The sequence below is a fragment of the Equus asinus genome, chromosome 20 (assembly GCF_041296235.1).
Source record: "Equus asinus isolate D_3611 breed Donkey chromosome 20, EquAss-T2T_v2, whole genome shotgun sequence".
Classification (NCBI taxonomy): Eukaryota; Metazoa; Chordata; class Mammalia; order Perissodactyla; family Equidae; genus Equus; species Equus asinus.
In genome coordinates this window covers 24,514,836-24,534,454 of record NC_091809.1, presented here as the reverse complement: position 1 = coordinate 24,534,454, position 19,619 = coordinate 24,514,836, and the positions used below count along the sequence as shown (strand labels likewise).

Sequence of the window (19,619 nt, the reverse complement as noted above, 5' to 3'; positions counted from 1 at the left end):
TCAAAAGATAAATCCCATCACCTCAAAGGAACAATCCTGTGGTATGCATTTGATTGAAACCCCTCCAATTCATAAGTTCACACTTTGCTGTTTGTTCCCTTTGCTCTTTTAAACCTTGAAGCTGTTATTGCTCTTCCCCAATTTTCCACACCATGTGCTGGACATCTAAGCATACGGAAATGAAACCTGTCATCAGTCACCTGGGCTCCGGGGCTTTCTGGATTATTGAAATTAAAGACTTCCAGCCACTCCTGTGATGAAAAGATGTTGAAAATTTCCCATTTCTGCTCTTACACTCAATTAGGATGTTACCAAAAATCATACCTTCTCTCTCCAGCTCACTCAATTATTCCTGGGATGGTTGCCTCTAACCAGCCAGAGCTCTTTGTGCCGTTTCCACGGGGAGATCACAGCAGACTCAAAGAGATGTCACTCTACCCATAGAACTCACTCAGGATGAGCTAGAACAGTGCAGATGAAGGCAACTGTCTTTCTAAGTAGGAGGAACTCCATGGTTTACTGGGGTGTATGTTGCACACTCCAGTCTGTAGAGCAGCAAAACGAAAATGCCAAATACGCTAACATGTTAAATATTTAATGGTAATATAAAAATCCTCTCAAATGACATTAAAAACAAAAGACAATACAAATATCTGGGGCTTAGATCAATAGGAAGTCTCAAGTCCCAGATAACAATAATGACATCCTCACTCACTCCTACCCTCACAGAAAAGATATAAACACACCTGAGCCTCCCTATTAGCTCAATGCTATTTTTTACTTTTCTTCAAAGGACTTAATTGTATTCTATAAGACAGAGCTTCACTGCGTCCGTCACTTCTGCTTTTCCACAAACATGGAAGCACCAGGACTGCCAGGACTTGTATGTTTCATGCTCTGTATCCAGATCCTACTGTGTCTCAGCTCTGCTACAGTGTGTACACCGACTCCACACTGCATGGCTTGTGAGGGATGCTGAAACAGTACCAGCAAGAGCACAGTCTCGGAGAAGGAAAGGCTTCAGATTGGCACAGTGGTCCTATTTCCCTGGCTGGGTTTGCACTGTCTCACAATTTACCTAAATTCAAAGGCCTCAGCTGAGTCTAAAGGAGATATTGAAAATATTGTGTAGGATACATGATGGTTAATTTTTGGCTTAAAAATGCACGAGAAATTATTTTCATGACAAAAACTGTAACTGTAAAAGAATAAGAAATACAGTTTGCCTGATGAAGAAATCCCTGAATTGGTCTGCACATGATAAAATTGACTCAAAATGTATAATGATTAAATGAAGAACCTTGCAAAGTATATCTGAAAATCCATAATCAAAAATGGATATTAACATAGTCTGTAAAAATGAAATCCACAATAATATTAACACAGGATGGACTGGAACAGTTGATAAAACATATCAATGAAACAACTAGAGAAGTGTTCATTTCCCAACCAGATGGACAGTTTTATTGACATATACTCAAAGGTCATTGACAATACACCGAGGGAATACATTCAAGCTACACGTAACAAGAAACACACACAGTCTTCCCAACATGAGAAAGGTGATTGTTCTCACATGAAAAAACTGGGTCAAGGCAGCTGCTGCACAAGGCAGCAAAGAAACAAACTCAGAGGTTCTTCTTTTTACGTCCCATTGGAGATGCCATGGTGAAGCAGGAAAATGTGCTCACTAGCACTATGAACAGCAAAGGTGTTTTCTATACACATTAGACCTTATTTCATTATCATCAAGATAAAAGGGGAATCAGAGAGTACTCCCAACCACAAAGGTATTAATTAGCTTCCTGGTGGACTCAAGAGGCCTTAGAGAAAGACCCTAACTCCAATGGATCTTTGATGTGAAACTGGTGGAAAATGCATCTCTAACAAAATGGAAATCAACCAATTCTTGGTGCTTTTCAAGATACTCTTGACAAGAAGGGCAAAGAATGCAGAAAAAGGGATGGAAGATGGTGTCCTTGAAGCTCCTATGGAACTGTCTCCCTCGCTGAGTGGTGGCTCGAAAATTGGCCTAAGGCTTTGTGTGCTTCTGCCTTCCAAATCTCATGCAAGTGAGGCCATTGGGGAATTCCAACAAGGAGCCACCAGTGGGACAGATTCTTAAAGATCTAGCTCTTCAGATTACCCTCACTGACATAATGCAGTACAGGGGTGATGTGTCCAGCTCTAGATTTTGTTGCCTGCCACAGGCCTCTACTTAATTCAAAGTCTATTCACCAAATACCAGTCAGAAGGAAGGACAAACAGCAAAGGCCCAAATAGGAAAATAACAATTCACAGGAAGTACACTCTTGGATAAACTTGCCACACATAAATTGTTTCCCAACTGTTTAATAGTACACAAAATAAAAACAGGCTTCTCCACCCACCACCCCCAAAAAGGAGCTTTCTCTGAAACATGTACAATATGTACAATGGATGAGGAACATGCAGGAACTGTAATACAAGGCCAGTAAGAAAATCACAACAAATACAAACTGTCATGTTTCTATACCCCCTTAACACAGAACAATTAACACATTATTAAAACTAACTGATTTAAGGGAAATGAACTACCTATGAATCTTATTTACTACTTATGAAGGATGACTAGCAGAATCATCTCACCTCAATATTTATTTATGAAGTAATTTATAGAAATCCAGTCTAATCTTGCACTTTAAGTAGGGGTATTTATCAATACAATATATTTACCACTTTGATAACGACTCTTTCCTGTTGAAAGTTTTCTAGAACCTCATATACAAATTAATTTCCATGAAGCTTTCTCATATGACTTACATTTACATTTCTTTTTGGTGGGAGTTTCACATAGAAGGGTGTAGGCCAACTGAAGTCTTTCTCATGCTGTGAACATTCAAGACGTTTTTATCCAGTGAGTCCTTTCATGCCTTCAAGAAAGAAGTGCGATGACAAAAGTCCCAAATTGTTTCTATCTACCTGGTTTTACCTCTAGTGTGCATTTGTGCATATACTCAAAAGTTTGCATGAGAACTAAAGCCTTTCTCACTTTGCTCACATTCATAGGCTTTTTCTCCAGTGTGACTTCTTAAATGGACTAGAAGATATTTGGAAGCAGTGAAGACTATATTGCATTCTTTACATTCATAGGATTTCTCTCTAGTGTGAGTTCTTTCATGTTTTCGAAGATAACTGGAACAAGTGAATGCTTTACTGCATTGTTTACATTCATAGGATTTCTCTCCAGTGTGAGTTCTTTCATGTTTTCGAAGATAACTGGAACAAGTGAATGCTTTACTGCAGTTTTTACATTCATAGGGTTTCTCTCCTGTATGAGTTCTTTCATGTTTTGAAAGAGAACTGGTATAACTGAAGGCTTTACGACATATTTTACATTCAAAGGGTTTCTCTCCAGTGTGACTTCTTTCATGGACTCGAAGAGAACCTGAACAAGTGAATGCCTTACTGCATTTTTTACATTCATAGGGTTTCTCTCCAGTATGAGTTCTTTCATGAAGTCGAAGAGAACTGGAATAAGTGAATGCTTTACTGCATTTTTTACACTCATAGGGTTTCTCTCCAGTATGAGTTCTTTCATGAACTCGAAGAGAACCTGAACAAGTGAATGCTTTACTGCATTTTTTACATTCATAGGGTTTCTCTCCAGTATGAATTCTTTCATGTCTCTGAAGAGAACTGGAACAAGTGAATGCTTTACTGCATTTTTTACATTCATAGGGTTTCCCTCTTGTGTGCGTTCTGTCATGTTTTGAAAGAGAGGTGGTAGAACTGAAGGCTTTAAGACATATTTCACATTCATAGGGTTTCTCTCCAGGGTGAGTTCTTCCATGTATTTGAGGCGAACTGGAAGACGCAAATGCGTTACTGCATTTTTTACATTCATTCAGTTTCTCTACAGTATGAGTTCTTTCATGTCTTTGAAGTAAACTGAGATAAGTGAAGGCTTTCCCACATTCCTTACATTTATATGGCTTCTCTCCATATTTTTGATAGTGATATGTTTTACATTCAGTGTGACACCTAATGTGCGTTTTAAGGGATGAATGATGCGTGAAGGCTCTTCCACATGCACTGCATCCCCATGGTTTAGCTCCTGTAGTTATCTTGTTCAGACTGAGATTTGGAAGAAGGCTGACATTTTCTCCACACTGACTACCCTCTTCACTTTCACAGACTCTCCCTACAATATGCTCTCTGTAAAAATGAGAAGCATATTGTTAATGATTTCTGTATTAATGATTTATATTTCTTATGTTTATTATGATTTATAGGAAATGTTTATGTTTTATCCCTTCTGTGAATTCTCTGAAATTAAATGTACTGAATTTTCTGAAAGAGGACTTCACCCTTCTTATTATCCAAACAGTGATAGTCATAGATTGGGTTCACTAATACTATTTCTAAGTGAAATATTCTGCAAAAAGTGAACCTCTACATCACACTTCAGAAAGTATATTTGGTGAAAATTTTCTAAGAATAGCTCAATTTGAAGCAAGGCTTATTTGTTTTGTTTGTTCTTTTTTAAAACAATTTCTTAACATACAAGGATTCTCACATGAGGCAGAGCTTTCTACTGTGTGACTCACCTTACTTTTCTCCCCTGGTCTTTGTACTGATCTTGAAGATCACAATCTTCCCATGTTATTCCTGAAATGCAGACTCACAAAGTTTATTCCAAATATTAGAAATTACACACAAATTTCTAGATTCTAAGTCTATGCTAATCTACGGCCATTTCTACTTTATTTACTAACAACCTCCCCTTTCCACATTCTACATCTTAGAACACTGATGATGGGCAAGAACCACTTGTTCTTTCATTGATGACCTGAAGGAATGTCCTCGTTCTTACCTACTGAGGCCAGGTGCCTGAAGGTTTCCCACATCACATCTCTGTAGAGTTTCTTCTGTGAAGGATCCAATAAAGCCCACTCCTCTGGGGTGAAGTTCACAGCCACGTCCTCAATGGCCACTGAGTCCTAAAACATCACAAACATGTGTAGAGTAGGATACATGAGCCTGACAGCACTGGGGATCTAGACTCCAATTCTGGGAAGGTTACATGGGATTATCTTATCTCCAAACATTCATTCTGTGTGTGATCATCACAAACTCCCTTTTTTCTGTACACAATGCTCATCAATTTAACAATATTATGAACACATGGAAATACACATTTTTACTGTGATCACATTCCATCCGATTCCTCTCTAATCACAAGTTCCAGAACATGTTGGGAAATGACAGAAATGCTATACAAATGAAACAAATATCATTTGTGGACCAATGACTCTTTGTAAGAAAAGTTCTTTCATCTTCTTCCATATTACCCACCGGTTACAGCACTCCATGAGGCAGAGGATGAAATCTACGTGATATTTCAGTGAATAAAAACATAGAGAACAACTGGAAGCTTTTTGTTCTGGTCCCATCTCCAAACTGAGAGTCCAGCAGACCTGTGAAATCACACTTTCACCAAGCCCAGCTGCCCACATTGTCCTAAACTACTCCAGGCCATTACAGGTAATCACATGCAGCTGGCTGAATGTAAATATTGTTCTGGTGCAACAGTGTTTTTAACTTGTGTAGTATCTATCATAGACTCAGTTCTACCTTTCTCACTCTGGATGATTTGATGGGGCTGGAATTATTATGAACTGAGAGCTCAGGCACAAGGAAGAAGTCATGAAAACTTAGACCATAGTATCACTATACTCATGGGCCTCAAAGCTACTTCTCACCAATTTTAGAACACATTGTTAGGGGCTGGCCCGTTGGCGCAGAGGTTAAGTTCACAAGTTCCGCTTCTCGGCAGCCCAGGTTTTGCTGGTTCGGATCCTGGGTGTGGACATGGCACCGCTTGGCAAGCCATGCTGTCGTAGGCGTCCCACATATAAAGTAGAGGAAGATGGGCATGGATGTCAGCTCAGGGCCAGGCTTCCTCAGCAAAAAAGAGGAGTACTGGCAGTACTTAGCTAATCTTCCTCAAAAAAAAAAAACAACACATTGTGAGACAATAATGTGTCATAAAAGCTCTTTCTGATCAAATGCTAACAGTGTACCCTGAGGTTTGCTCCCCTTGAGGGGTAGGTTAAGAGCTGAAGATTGGGGCCAGCCCCGTGGCCGAGTGGTTAAGTTCACGCACTCTATTTGGCACCCCAGGGTTTCACAGGTTTGGATCCCGGGTGCAGACATGGCACCACTCGTTAGGCCATGCTGAGGCGGCGTCCCACATAGCCCAACCAAAGCACTCACCACTACAATATACAACTAGTACTGGGGGAATTGGAGGCGAAAAAAACCACAATTAGATTGCCAACAGTTGTTAGCTCAGGTGCCAAACCTTAGAAAAAAAAAAAAGAGCTGCAGATTGCAAGGGAGCTCCTTAAAGTCCACAATGGTTTGATGTTAAATCTGCCCATGATTATAAAACTCATGAAGGATTTAACAGTGGTTTCACCCAAAAGAACACAAAATTTCCTTTGTTCAACTTCAAGAGGAAGTGTTTCCTGAGCAGCCACTCTGGATGATGCCCTGCCGACTTCTGATCCTGCACCTAAGGAGCTTAGACACTGTCATTCTTGATCTCACAAGAAAATGAACAAACTTGACATGGACAACCATTCTTAGATCGGGGAGAGCCTTGAGGTCATAGGACAAACCAGAGTCTCCAAACTTGGGAAAGACAAAAAAGAAAGATGGTGTTTTGAAATATGCCCCACATATTCTGTACTTAAGAAGACGTGTACTACAAAAAAAAAAAAAAAATCTAATTCACCAGAGTCTAATGCAAGGGCAAAAATGACAAAAAAAAGACAGAACACAATTTCCATGAAGCCTAGGACAACCCTCTTTAAATGAAGGCTTAAAATACAGATAATGGGAATACCTGAAGGAAAAGAGACAGACAGAAGAAAACATGAATTAATAATCACCAAAATATCCTAAAATCAATGCTAGCCAGCATACTGTCCATCCAGGAAGCTCACAGAACACTAAACACAATAAAGTACAAAAGTGCACACCCAAGGGTATCACACTGAAACTAGAGACACATCACAGAGAATGTGCTGAAAAATGCCAGAGAACAAACACACCTTCGACAGAAAGAAACAAAGATTTGAATTAAATTGGACCACTTCTCAAAAACCATGCAACAAGAGCAGAGGAGACTGAAAGATTTAAAGTGTTGAAAATAAAACCCACTTTCCTAGAATTCGGTCAAGCAAAATGATCCTGCAGTACAAAGAAGAAATAAGGACTTTCTGAGACAAAATTTGAGGAAATTTGGCCCAAGTACACATACTTAGAATGAAATTGTTGGAAAGTTTATCAGAAAGAATGTAAATGATAAAGGTAGGGGATTAGAAGAAGAAAAGATGAGGGGACATATCTTTTCTGTTTCTTATAATTAATACAACAGATGACACTTTGTTTAAACTAATGTCAGGAAGAATGTATTTGGCAATGAGAAGCTTATGGACAAGAGAAATAAATGACAGCAATGTGACAAGACACAGGGAAAGGGAAATTGGGGACAGGGTGTTAAGAGGTACTTGCACACGGTGAAATGGCACAGTGTCACTTGGCGGGGGGGGTTAGTTGTAAATGTACGCTAAAAACTCAAGGGCAACCACTAAAATGTGTATTTTAAAAAATGTGTAACTGATATGCTAAGAGAGGGGAAAAAGAGAATTACAGTAAATGCTCAATTTTAGCCAGAGAAAGTGGCAAAAAGACAAAAACAAGGGTAAAAATGGAAAAAGTAAAAATTTTGGTAAATATTAATCCAACTGAATCATTAACTACTTTAATCATCAATGGTCTCATTACAACGGAAAGACACAGTAATAGAGTTCAAAAAATACCACTGTATGCTGTCTACAAGAAGCCCACTCTAAGCATAAAGTCAGAGAGAGATCAAAGGTAAAGGGATGGAGAAGAACAGACCATGCCAACACGAATCCAAAGGAAGCTGCCAGAGGAACAGACATCACAGACAATGCGGATTTCAAACTGAGGAAGATGCAGAGATAGAGGGGCAGTAGGTACTGATAAAGGGGCCTATTCTCTGAGAAGGCACAGCAACGCTGCATGTGCAGCTGCCTAACAAAAGAGGGGCAACACACCTCAGGGAGGAACTGACCGAATGCAGGAGAAAGAGACAAATCCAGTACCACAGCTGTAGAAGTCAACACCCCCTCATCCGGAATTAGAAATTTCAGTAGGCAGGAAGTGAGGAAGGACAGAGGCGCAATGCAGAGCACTGCGAAACTGCTGGGTTTCATTGTAATCTATGGAATACTTCACAGAACAGCAGAATATACATTCTTCTCAGGTTCACATGGAACATTCACCAGAACAAACCACACCCTGGGACATAAAGCACACCTTAACAAATATGAAAGAACAGAAATCATACAAAATAGGCTCTCACACCACATAGGCATTCCTCTAGAAGGCAATACCAGAAATAGTTGGAAAACCCCCTCATAGGCGGTGATTCAGAAATACACTTCTAAATACTACACAGTACCAAACTAGAAGTCTCAAGAAAAATGAAAAATTATTTTGAATTAAAAAAATGAATACACAACATAGCAAAGGTTCTTGGATGTAGCGAAAGCAGTATCCAGGGGGAAATTTATGCCATCAAACAAATACACTGGAAAAAACCAAAAATCTCTAATGACTAATGCAAGCTTCTACCTTAGCAAAGAATAAAAAGAAGAGCAAGTTAAAACCAAAGCAAGCACAATAAAAGAAATAATAAAATAAGAAAGGAAACGAATGTCATTGTGGGAAATCAATGGAGAAAATGAAAAGAAAAAAGCTCCTTGTTTCACAAGACCAATAAAATTGGGAAATATCCAGTCAAGATAACAAAGAGAAGAGGGAAGACAGAAATTACTAGTATCAAAAGGGAAAGGAGGGGAAATGAATATAAAATAAGATTTGATGCAATGCAACATCCATTTATGATAAACTAGTAACAGAGGAGAACTTCCACTTCTTGAGAAAGAACATCTTCACAAACCCTGTAGCTAAATTGATGGCGTTTGTTCCATATGATATGACTGTCTCTACGCAACAACTGGAAGAACTCACAATGACAGAAACGACTCCTGGGATTAATAAGAGAGTACAGCAAGTCTGCTTTCCTTCTAGACCCACACGAACAGAGTCAACTGATCTTTGACAAAGAAGGAAAGGAGATTCAAATGACAAAGAAAGCATTTTAAACAAACTGTGGGAGAGATAGTGGATATCCACATGCAAATACACACGCACAAAACAAATGTAGACACAGGCCTTACACTTTTCATGAAAATTAAGTCAAAACAGATCACAGATCTCAATGTAAAATGCCAAAGGAATAAACTCCTACAAGATAACACAGAAGAAAATCTGGATGACCTTGTGTTTGTTGATGAATTTTCACATAGAAAACCAAAAAGCAAGGTCCACAAGAGAAAACACCAGAAATTTTACAATTTTATGTAAAACAAAAAACTCCTCCTCTGAGAAAGATGGTGTAAAGAGAAGATCAACACCATTCAGAGTCAGAGAAAATCTCTGTGAAACATTTATTGGATAAATGATTGCTATCTGAAATATGCAAAGACTTCTTAAACCGTAATAGTCAGAGGAGAAAAATGTAATTAAAAATGGGCAAAAGATCTGCAGCCAGCTCACCAAAGAAGAGATCTAGATGGGAAATAAGCAATATGAACCATGCTCCACATCAAATGTCATTAGGAAATTGCAAAGAAAACAACAATGGGGATCACTAAACACTTATTAAGTGGGTAAAAGTCAAAATATTCAGAACAGCAAGTATCAGTGAAGATGCAAAGCTACAGGGAATCCTAGTTCATCGCAGGTGGAAACGGGATTTGGAACACCCACACTGCAAGACAGGAACCTTCTTTCAGAATAAAATACGCTGTCACTACATAGAGTAAGAGCCAGCAATCACGCTCCATGGTATTTTCCCAAACGAGCTGAAACCTTACGTTCGCACAAAACCTACATAAGAATGTTTAGAAGCGGGGCTGGCCCCGTGGCCGAGTGGTTAAGTTCGCGCGCTCCGCTTCAGACGGCCCAGTGTTTCGTTGGTTCGAATCCTGGGCGCGGACATGGCACTGCTCATCAAACCACGCTGAGGCAGCGTCCCACATGCCACAACTAGAAGGACCCACAACTAAGAATATACAACTATGTACCGGTGGGCTTTGGGGATAAAAAGGAAAAAAATAAAATCTTTAAAAAAAAAAAAAAAAAAAAGAATGTTTAGAAGCACTTTACTCATAATTGGCAAGAGTTAGAATTTTCAACAAGATGTCCTTCAAGTATCGAACAGTCAATCAGTGGTGCATCCAAACAATGAAACACCATCCAATGATAAAAAGAAATGAGGTATCACGCCATGGAAACACACGGAGGAACCTTAGAAGTCTATTATTAAGTAAGGAAGCCAATGTGACAAGGCTATGCAGTGTATGATTCCAAGTATATGACATTCTGGAAAAGACAAAAGTATGAGCCACTAGAAGGATCTTTACTTGAGAAGGATTTGGAGGTTGGAGGGAGGGATGAGTCAATAAATGGAGGACAGAGGAGTTTTATGGAGCGAAACTACACTCCATGATACAGAAATGATGAGTCTAGGTCATTATACATTTGCCAAAACCCACACAGTGTGTAACACACAGAGTCAATGCTAACGTGCACCGTGCACTGTAATTCATCCAATTCACCCCTTTTTTACTGAAACAGGACATCTCTCATTCAACTAACTTCAAGTTATTTCCTTTTCAAGGCTGGCCCTGAGCTAACATCTGTTACCAATCTTTTTTTCTTCTTCTCCCAAAAGCCCCCAGTACACGGTTGTATATTCTAGTCGTAGGTCCTTCTAGTTGTGCAAGAACTTCAACATATTTCAATAAGCCAGTCTGTGCTCTAGGAGCCTGAGACCCACAGGGGAGGGGCAACTTCCATCGGATGCCTTGTTGGGGAGCACAGCACTGGATCCTCTGAGAAGTGCCACGGTCACTATCAGTAGTGGCAGAACCCCAAGGTGGATGAAGAGTGTCCTGGTGTTGTAGACCTATTAGTGTACATACAAGTGTGACTCTGACTTCTATTTTGGGGATCTCTGAGTCAAGAGATTGCCAGAATTCTTTTCCCACAAAGGGGCAAGACAACTGGTTGCTTTATAGAGTTTCAGGTGCCTGGGCTTAAGTTGGGTTGAATTAATCTCTTCACTGGGCCAAACTCAGACTGTGGTTGGTCCACCATAACCCAGAGGGTCAGGATCTTTGCTGCAACAGGTACAGGGCTGGGAGCAGCGGCAGAGTGACTTAGGGGCCCTGGGGAGCCCTCTGGAATCTTGCTTCCTGCTGGCTGCACTTTCCTGGCCCTTCCTTCTCTCTGAAATAATTACTCTTTAAGGAGCAACCATCAGATGGGCTCAGCTCAGTGACAGGGTACAATCATCCTCATAACCGCAGACTACCCCTAATGTTAAGGCGACTCCAGCCTCTGTCTCACCTTCACTCTCAACACACAGACAGATGCCACCCAAGACACTGACAGAAGATCACATTAAGGAGGCTGGATTCCCAGACTCCTGCTCTCAGAGGACAGGAATTCCCAAAACTGCCAACTCAGTGTCCTCTGCAGTTAGAACCCAGGCTTGGTGGGGTCAACAGGGCAACACAGGGCAGCACAGCGCCCAGAAGGAGCTGCCCAGCAAACAGCAGCCCACAGTGCAGGAGCCTCCAGGCTTTCTCATCAGCCTGTCCAGGTAGGAAGGCCCAGGGGAAAAGGGAGGGCGAGGCTTAAGTGTTCAGTCATCAAACATCATCAGCATCAAACCCTGGCCACTCATTACAAGAACAAACTTGAGGGACAAAAATAGGCATTCGTACTGGCTTGTTTTTATAGAAAGAAACACTAACAGCATGATGAAGCAGTGAGCAAAACTGGTCATTGGAGAGTGGCTGGAGTAAGAGCAGGAGTGGGGCAGGGCATGTGGGCAGGAGGTTCTCTTAAGTTACTGTCCTCTCTTACAACTTTTTTAAACATTCCCATGCAGGGGCCAGCCCGGTGGCCCAGCGCTTAAGTGCCCATGTTCCACTTCGGTGGCCCAGGGTTGGCTGCTTCGTATCCCAGGTGCGGACATGGCACCGCTTGGAAAGGCATGCTGTGGTAGGCGTCCCACATATAAAGTGGAGGGAGATGGGCACGGATGTTAGCTCAGGGCCAGCCTTCCTCAGCGAAAAGAGGAGGATTGGCAGCAGTTACCTCAGGGCTAATCTTCCTCAAAAAAAGGAAAAAACATTCCCATGTATTATGCACTTGAAATAAGGGGAGACAGGGGCACACCCAGTGGCATAGCAGTTGAGTCCACATGCTCCGCTTTGGCGGCCTGGGGTTCGCCAATTTGGATCCTCGTCATGGACCTATGCACCGCTTGTGAAGCCATGCTGTGGCAGGCGACCAACATATGAAATACAGGAAGATGGGCACGGATGTTAGCTCAGGGCCCATCGTCCTCAAAAACAAAATAAAATAAAATAAGGAGAGACATTTATATATGCCATATTTTCCTATGTTTGATCATTAATTTTAAATAACTTTTAGTGTTAACATTTCTACATAGGAAACCATTTCAAGATTGAATCCTTTAAACATTAATGGATATAAAACCATAAACCATAAAAAATTTACCAAGCTCTTTCTAACAAAAAAGACAAGGGGCATTTTTGTTTCCGCCTACACTATATTTACCCTGGGAACATTTTTAGGAAGGAGTAGCATATTATAATACCTTAGGGGTTTGCAATTAAGCCCTGAAATAAACTAGGAATTCCAAAGATTTACACAAGCTCTGACCTGATTCCTCATATCAATGAAAAGAGAAATTCACGTGCCTTTTCCCCACATCCATTAAAACAGAATTCAGGGGCTGGCCCGGTGGCATAGTGGTTAAGTTCAATTTGCTCTGCTTCGGTGCTCTGGGGTTCGCATGTTTGGATCTCAGGTGTGGACCCAGCATCCCTCATCAAGCCATGCTGTGGCAGCATCCCACATAAAATGGAGGAAGATGGGCACAGACGGTAGCTCAGCGACAATCTTCCTCTCACACACACACTCACACACAAACAATAAGAAAATAAATAAAATTCACTTGCCTTAGGAATACTATAGCCTTTTAAAAGTCAAAGTTCTCTAGGGACATGGACACACAAAACTGACCTAAACATGGAAAATGCACCTGAGAACTGAAATACACCCATCTCACATCTTGAGGTTCTCTTGTCTAAATGGAAAAAAATTGTTTCCACAATTTTCTTGCCTTGCTCACATCATATCTCTGACATTACATTTTCAAACCTCAAGTGCAAACAGAGATTAGAATCAGAGGATGGCAATCTTCAACTGATCAAGGAATCCGAGGACAGAAACAGGAATATTCCAGTCAGCTCATACAAGCAGCCTGCTGGCCTGCAGTTCACAAGGAAACCCACACTCAGAAAGGGACCATATTCCCAGACTTGAGGTATAGACTCTCCCAGTGGAGACAGAACTGCTGGAGAGTTTCAGTCCCTGGTGAAGGAGGGTGGGGACCCCTGAGCAGCCACAGGAATGAACTCTGGGAGCCCCACACACCCTCCCTCTCCTGTGAGCATGGAAGCACTGCCTCCCCCAGGCTCCCACTCTCACAACTGAGGAAACTCTCAGCCGGATTCAGTTTAAGCTTCTGACCCACATGACCTCCAAATTCATGAACTCTTTGTTCACAGGATGGAACACCTGATCTTCAGACTTTCTCACGGTGCACAGATTACACTCTCAGTGCACCTACAGTGTGGGTGCAAAACTCAAACAACATCTACAATGTCCCGGCCTAAGGAACCACAGTTACAACCTCAGACAGGGCGTCACTCCCCACCCCATGAGCACGTGCTCCCCCAGCTTTCCAGGGCTCTGCAGCTCCTCTCAGGATAAGGGCTCCTTCCATGGGGGTGTGAGCAGGAGGACACCTGCAGGGGGAGGACCCCCAGGAAGGACAACTGGGCCTTCAAGGCCTTCCCTCTGCAGGCCCAAGGGGGCCTTAGCTTGAGTCTTGGACTGGGGGCCTCTGCTCCCCACCGGAGAGGCTTTGGAACATCATTATTTTAAATGACACAAACCCAGTGTTTCAATAATCCAGCAAAATCACCTAAACGCAGTCCTTCCATGGAAAGTAGGGAAGAAAAGTGTAAGGTATTTCTACCACTTCAACTAGAAAAGCACAAATGTCTATTCCTTTAAGAAAAAATGTCAATTACTACTGTTACTGAGCGAGGGCTCGCCACCTGATGTGCACAGAAGCTGAGACCACAGCACACCAGTCTGTGAGAGAAGAAACAATTGATGGTGCCATCGATTGGCAAGGAGACAGGAGGACAGGCTCTCAACTCCGTCTCCCTCATCCAGAGCGTGGGCTGAGGCTTAAGGGAGCAGGGAGGGCCGGCTGGGATGCAAAGACCTGGCAGGGTGAGGTCTGACTGGCAGATCAAAACCTTCTCTTCCGTTCAGGCTCCTGGCTGGCCGCCTCCTGTGACAAAGAGCTCTAACGTCCTGCCGTCCTGCTGTTAAGATTGGGAGGTCAGCAGGAAAAGCACAGTGAACAAGGGGCAAGCTGTCCTGCAGATTTAACTCCTTGCCTTCTCCACGGATAAAGAGTTTCTAGAGATCTAGAGTCATCCTGCCCTTCCTGGCACAGAGAGGGAGGCACCCTTACAAAGGGACGTTTCTCTTAAATGTAAACTTCCCTTACAAAAGGGTAACTTCTAGGTTTTCAGAGCTTTGCCTCTGTCTGCTATTTTTTAATAAAAATCAGCTCAAAATAGCCCTTATGCCAAAGACGCACGCTTTGGGATGACAACTCTGTTCCTGGTCTTCTGGTGACATTATTTCCGTGACAAGACATGACACTTGAACGCTTGTGTTCAGCATGTCTAAGCCCTGGAATTTCATTTGAAAACATCCAAAAGTAAAGAACAGATCTCAGAAACTTACTACACATGCTCAGGTGAAGACAGAGTGAAACAAGTATTCTTAACAAATGGGATGTAACCAACGAATATTATATTTTTCCTGAAATTCACTTCTTTGTTTTCTGTTTGGAACTATTTTATAGTGTCTTCCAAGGTCTGTTCAGTAAATGTATTTACCCTTATTGAAAAACCAAGACTTAAATAAGTGAATAATTTTTTCTCATTCACAAATGGGGGGTGGGGGGATGCCAATGGGACAGATCACCCAGGACATTTTTTCAACAGGAACCTCCACCCACAGCATAGGATGTCTGGGCCCAGATGATCCTTGGGGAGAGGAACAAGGATTTGCTGCAATGAGGTTCCAGATGATTATTCTCTGCTTTCCTCTCATGTACAATATCCACATGATGAGGATCGAGGCTGCCCCAGGGAAAGAAGCCCAAGGCGTCCTGCCCTGCATAGCAATCTGTATCATCCTCCGGGAAGCACAGGACATCCTGACCTGATCCAATCTGATTCTTATCTAAAGGTACAGGACCACCCAATAACCAGACCCCACCTGCACCCACCATTTCAATGACTGTTTTTTTTTGCTCTGCTGCCAATCCTCCTCTTTTTGCTGAGTAAGACTGGCCCTGAGCCAACACCCGTGCTCATCTTCCTCCACTTTATATGTGGGACGCCTACCACAGCATGGCTTGCCAAGCGGTGCCATGTCAGCACCGGATCCAACCGGTGAACCCCAGGCCACCAAAGCATAACATGCGAACTTAACCGCTGTGCCACGGGCCGGCCCCACAACTTTTTTTACAGGATCTTTCCTTTGTCTTGTAGAGGAATAACTCACATAGCTATGCCTTATAAGTTTAGCCCTGCCCTCAATCCATTGCAGCTCTTCCTGCCGAGGGGTCCGGTCCTGTCCTCAGGCAGCAGCTCTTTACTGCCCATGGGTCCGGTCCCGCCACTATTCTCTCAATGAAAGAGCACTACTGCCAGACCTTGAGAGTCCAAAAAAATCTTTCTTTTGACTTCTCTGCTCCCAGAGTCTGAATCACACAGACAAATATAACGTTTAAAATAGAGCCATCCTATTGGGCCTGCGGCCGAGTGGTTAAGTTCACTCGCTCTGCTTCGGTGGCCCAGGGTTTTGTGGGTTCGGATCCTGGGCGCGGACATGACACCACTCATCAGGTCATGCTGAGGCGGCGTCCCACATGCCACAACTAGAAGGACCCACAACTAAAATATACAACTATGGGGGGGGGGAGCTTTGGGGAGAAAAAGGAAAAATAAAAATCTTAACCAAAAAAAAGATAGAGCCATCCATGGCTCTGGTGGATAATGATAAGCGGTTAAAATATTGGGTCTGGTTGAAATGCGCCCTGGATGACGAAATGTTGATGAGGATCCTGTGAATGAAAGAGGGGAAGTGGCTTTGGGAGTGCGGGGAGGCATCTGAAAATTTACGGATTTACTGTCAGTCCCAAGAAGTGCCAGCCTGTGGGGAAAGGACTGTGGATTGAGACGCTGCGCCCCAAACAACTGGAAAACTCAGGAGAAAACGGGTGCCCCCTGGGGAGAAAGGAGGCCCTGGGGACCCACAGACCGCAGCCCCTCCCCTCACGGACCCCGCAGACCGAGGCCCGACTGTCCTGCGGGCCCTCCCGCGGCCCCGCACCGTCTGGGACTCGCGGGGCTGCGGGCGCACAGTTGCCCAGAGACGCTCCCGCCCAAGTCGCCGCGCGCAGGGACCACAGGACGCCCGGGGCCCGGCTGCCGGCCCCGCCCCCACGCTGCGGTGGAGGGGCCTGAGGGCCGAGCGGCGCCACCGCGGACTCGGGGCCGCAGACCCCGGAGGGGACCGCGGGAGGCCGGCCCGCCCCGCCGCTTCAACCAGCCCCTCCTCCCGTGTCCTCACCCCCGGGCCGCACATTCACCATTTGTAGGGCTCCTGGGTCCCCCGAGTCCTTCCTACAACCCCACGGCCAGTGCAGGTCACAGCGCGACAGAGGCTGCGGCAGAGCCACCAGGACCCGTAGGCCAGACAACACCTCCCCAGCAGCGCGGCAGCAGCCGGAAGCCGCCTTCACAAGAAGTCCAGTCCATGGCCCCACCCACCTGCGCCAGCGGCTCCTCTGATTGGACAGTCGTGAACTCCCCGCCCCCTCGTGCCAGAGTGACAGCAGGTGGGAGGCTGCAGGGCTCAGGAAACCTACCTAGGCTGGCGGCTGGAACCAGAGTCACCCGGCAGATTTGCATTTAAACGGAACTTTTTCCTGGCCTGGGGCTGCCTCTATTGTTTCCACCCACCTCTTTGTGAACTCGTGGGTGCAGGTGTGCAGGGGGAAGGACTGACTGAGTTTCAAACGCCTCAAGTACAGACTGATGCGGGCTCGCGAGCAGAGGAGTCCAAAGAAAGATTTCTTGGACTCTCAAGGTCTGGCAGTAGTACTCTTTTATTCCGAGAATAATATGGAATAGCATGGGGACAGAACCCATGGGCAGCAAAGAGCTGCTGCAGTGTGTTGAGGGTTAGAGCTAAACTTAAGGCATAGGTATGTGAGTTATCTCTTTACAACACAAAGGAAAGAATATGTAAAAAAAAGTCGTGAAAATGGTATCAGTGCAGGTGGGGTCTGATTATTGTGTGGTCCTATAACTCTGGATAAGAATCAGACCGGATTAAGTCAGGATGTCCTGCGCTTCCTGGAGGATGTTGATGGTGGGGGGAGTCAGCTACATGAGGTTACCAGACAAGCACAATAAACAACAATTAAGTCCTTGCCATCCCCATTAAGAGTTTCTGGAGATAAGGTCATCCCCACTTCCTCCTGGTGCAGAGAGGGAGACACCCCCCAAAATGGAGACTTCCTTCACAAATGCAAATATCTTCATCAAAGGGCAAGCAAATTCCACTTCTTGGAGTTTCCTTCCCCTCTGCAGTTTTTTTAAAAGTAACCAGCCTGGGGCTGGCCTCCTGGCCAAGTGGTTAAGTTCGCGAGCTCCGCTGCAGGCGGCCCAGTGTTTCGTTGGTTCGGATACTGGGCGCGGACATGGCATTGCTCATCAAGCCACGCTGAGGAGGTGTCCCACATACCACAATTGGAAAGACCCACAACGAAGAATATACAACTCTGTACTGGGGGGCTTTGGGGAGAAAAAGGGGAAAAAAATAAAAAATAAAATCTTTAAAAAAAAAAGTAACCAGCCTAAAATCATCCTCATCGTAAACCCCCCCGAACCCATTTGGCCCCGAAATCCTTTGGGGATATGGAGAATGGTCAGTCTTCCGTAACTACATCCTGCTGTGCAAGGTCGTAGAGCTGTCCCTAAATTGGGCCATAGGTACAGGTAGGAAGTTCAGAGGAAGGGAAGTTTGCGCCCTCAGAGTCCAAGGCTGACAAGGTACACGAGAAAATCATTTGACGAGAGGTGGTCCAGGAGGTGAAACTTTGTTGACATGCAGAGGACAAACAACGAAATACACAACAAATTATAATAAGAAATACAAGCAATATGATTAACCTAATGAATAAGGTTTTGATAATAGTCCAGAAACCTGGTCCTGACCAGGAGTTCAACCAATCGTTTAGAGATAGGGTAGGGTCAGACATGGATTTAATTTGGTGGCTCATATCAGACAGGAAGCCAGAGATATTTTGATGGTAGTCAGAAATATAGACACAACAGTCCGTTTTTATAATGGCACAAGCATGCCCCTGTGCAGCTGTCAAGACATCCAGTGCCATTTGGTTTTGGAGGACTGCCTTACGCATTTGGGATACTTCTAAATCGAGCAGCAAAGGGCTATGTTGTGTGTCATTTAATGCCTTCATAATAAATTTGTTTAGAGCTTCCATGTGCCAGATGACACTTTCAATTCCTAATTGGGGAAGGAAAATTGAGGCAAGGTGGTCATACCAGTGGAAGACAGAGCGGGTCCAGCGCTGTTGCAGGTTGGGTAGGTTAGCAGGAGGAGATATAGTAAATGTAGTTCTACCTTGCATCCAGACGAAGCCTAGGGTGCATCGTCCAGTCCATCCAGGTGGCAGCCAAGGCCATAAGTTGGAGCCACATAACCACTGAGTGCCATTAGGGGCTAACCAACGTACGCTGGGCCGCCTATCCCAGTCAGTCCCAAACCAATCAGTACTTTTTAAGGCTATGATATGAGAACACATATAACGGGGAATTTTCTCCATATGTCGGGTGCTATTAGGCCATGTATCACAGGTGTGATTGGTTTGTCCCCAACATGGAGTGGCCTTTTGACTGAGTTGACCACTAGTATGAAGGAGCCAAATATATTTGTCCCAAATTTGATATAGTCCATCCTGTGCGTATTGATAGGTTGGGGACTTTAACTTGGGACTTGTTTATGATTCACCTGTGACAAGGCAAATCTAGTTAGTATTTGGGCAGTAGTGCTGAAGGAAAAGGTTTGATTGTAGCCAGGGAACTCCCAGGTGTCAGAGACAGATGGCCACAAGGAGACATTATGATTAGTAATAGATGAAACTTGTAAAAGAGAAGAGCTAGAAATGTATTGTGTAGTGAGGAGAA

At 43.8% G+C, this 19,619-nt stretch overlaps 1 protein-coding gene across 2 annotated transcripts; it reads right to left on the bottom strand.

The window, feature by feature from the left end:
- Positions 1 to 832: 832 nt before the first annotated feature.
- LOC106824406 (zinc finger protein 709-like) lies at positions 833 to 17,191 on the bottom strand. Of its 2 annotated transcripts, none has more exons than XM_070492117.1 (4): positions 16,994 to 17,191; positions 4,856 to 4,982; positions 4,590 to 4,650; positions 833 to 4,197 (listed from the first exon to the last, which is right to left on the bottom strand). In XM_070492117.1, exons 1-4 carry the CDS (start codon positions 16,994 to 16,996, stop codon positions 2,997 to 2,999), a joined length of 1,392 nt encoding a protein of 463 aa, XP_070348218.1. In that variant the 5' UTR covers positions 16,997 to 17,191; the 3' UTR covers positions 833 to 2,996. The 2 variants fall into 2 exon arrangements, with proteins under 2 accessions (XP_070348218.1, XP_070348219.1); XM_070492118.1 differs by having other exon boundaries at positions 833 to 3,846.
- Positions 17,192 to 19,619: the final 2,428 nt, after the last annotated feature.

What these genes read in the sequence shown, in the direction of transcription:
- LOC106824406 (XM_070492117.1), bottom strand. An exon ending in CAGGCACCTGGCCTCAGTAG is followed by an intron (nt 4,651 to 4,855) that starts GTAAGAACGAGG and finishes TCTGCATTTCAG; the next exon opens with GAATAACATGGGAAGATTGT. An exon ending in GACCAGGGGAGAAAAGTAAG is followed by an intron (nt 4,198 to 4,589) that starts GTGAGTCACACA and finishes TCATTTTTACAG; the next exon opens with AGAGCATATTGTAGGGAGAG.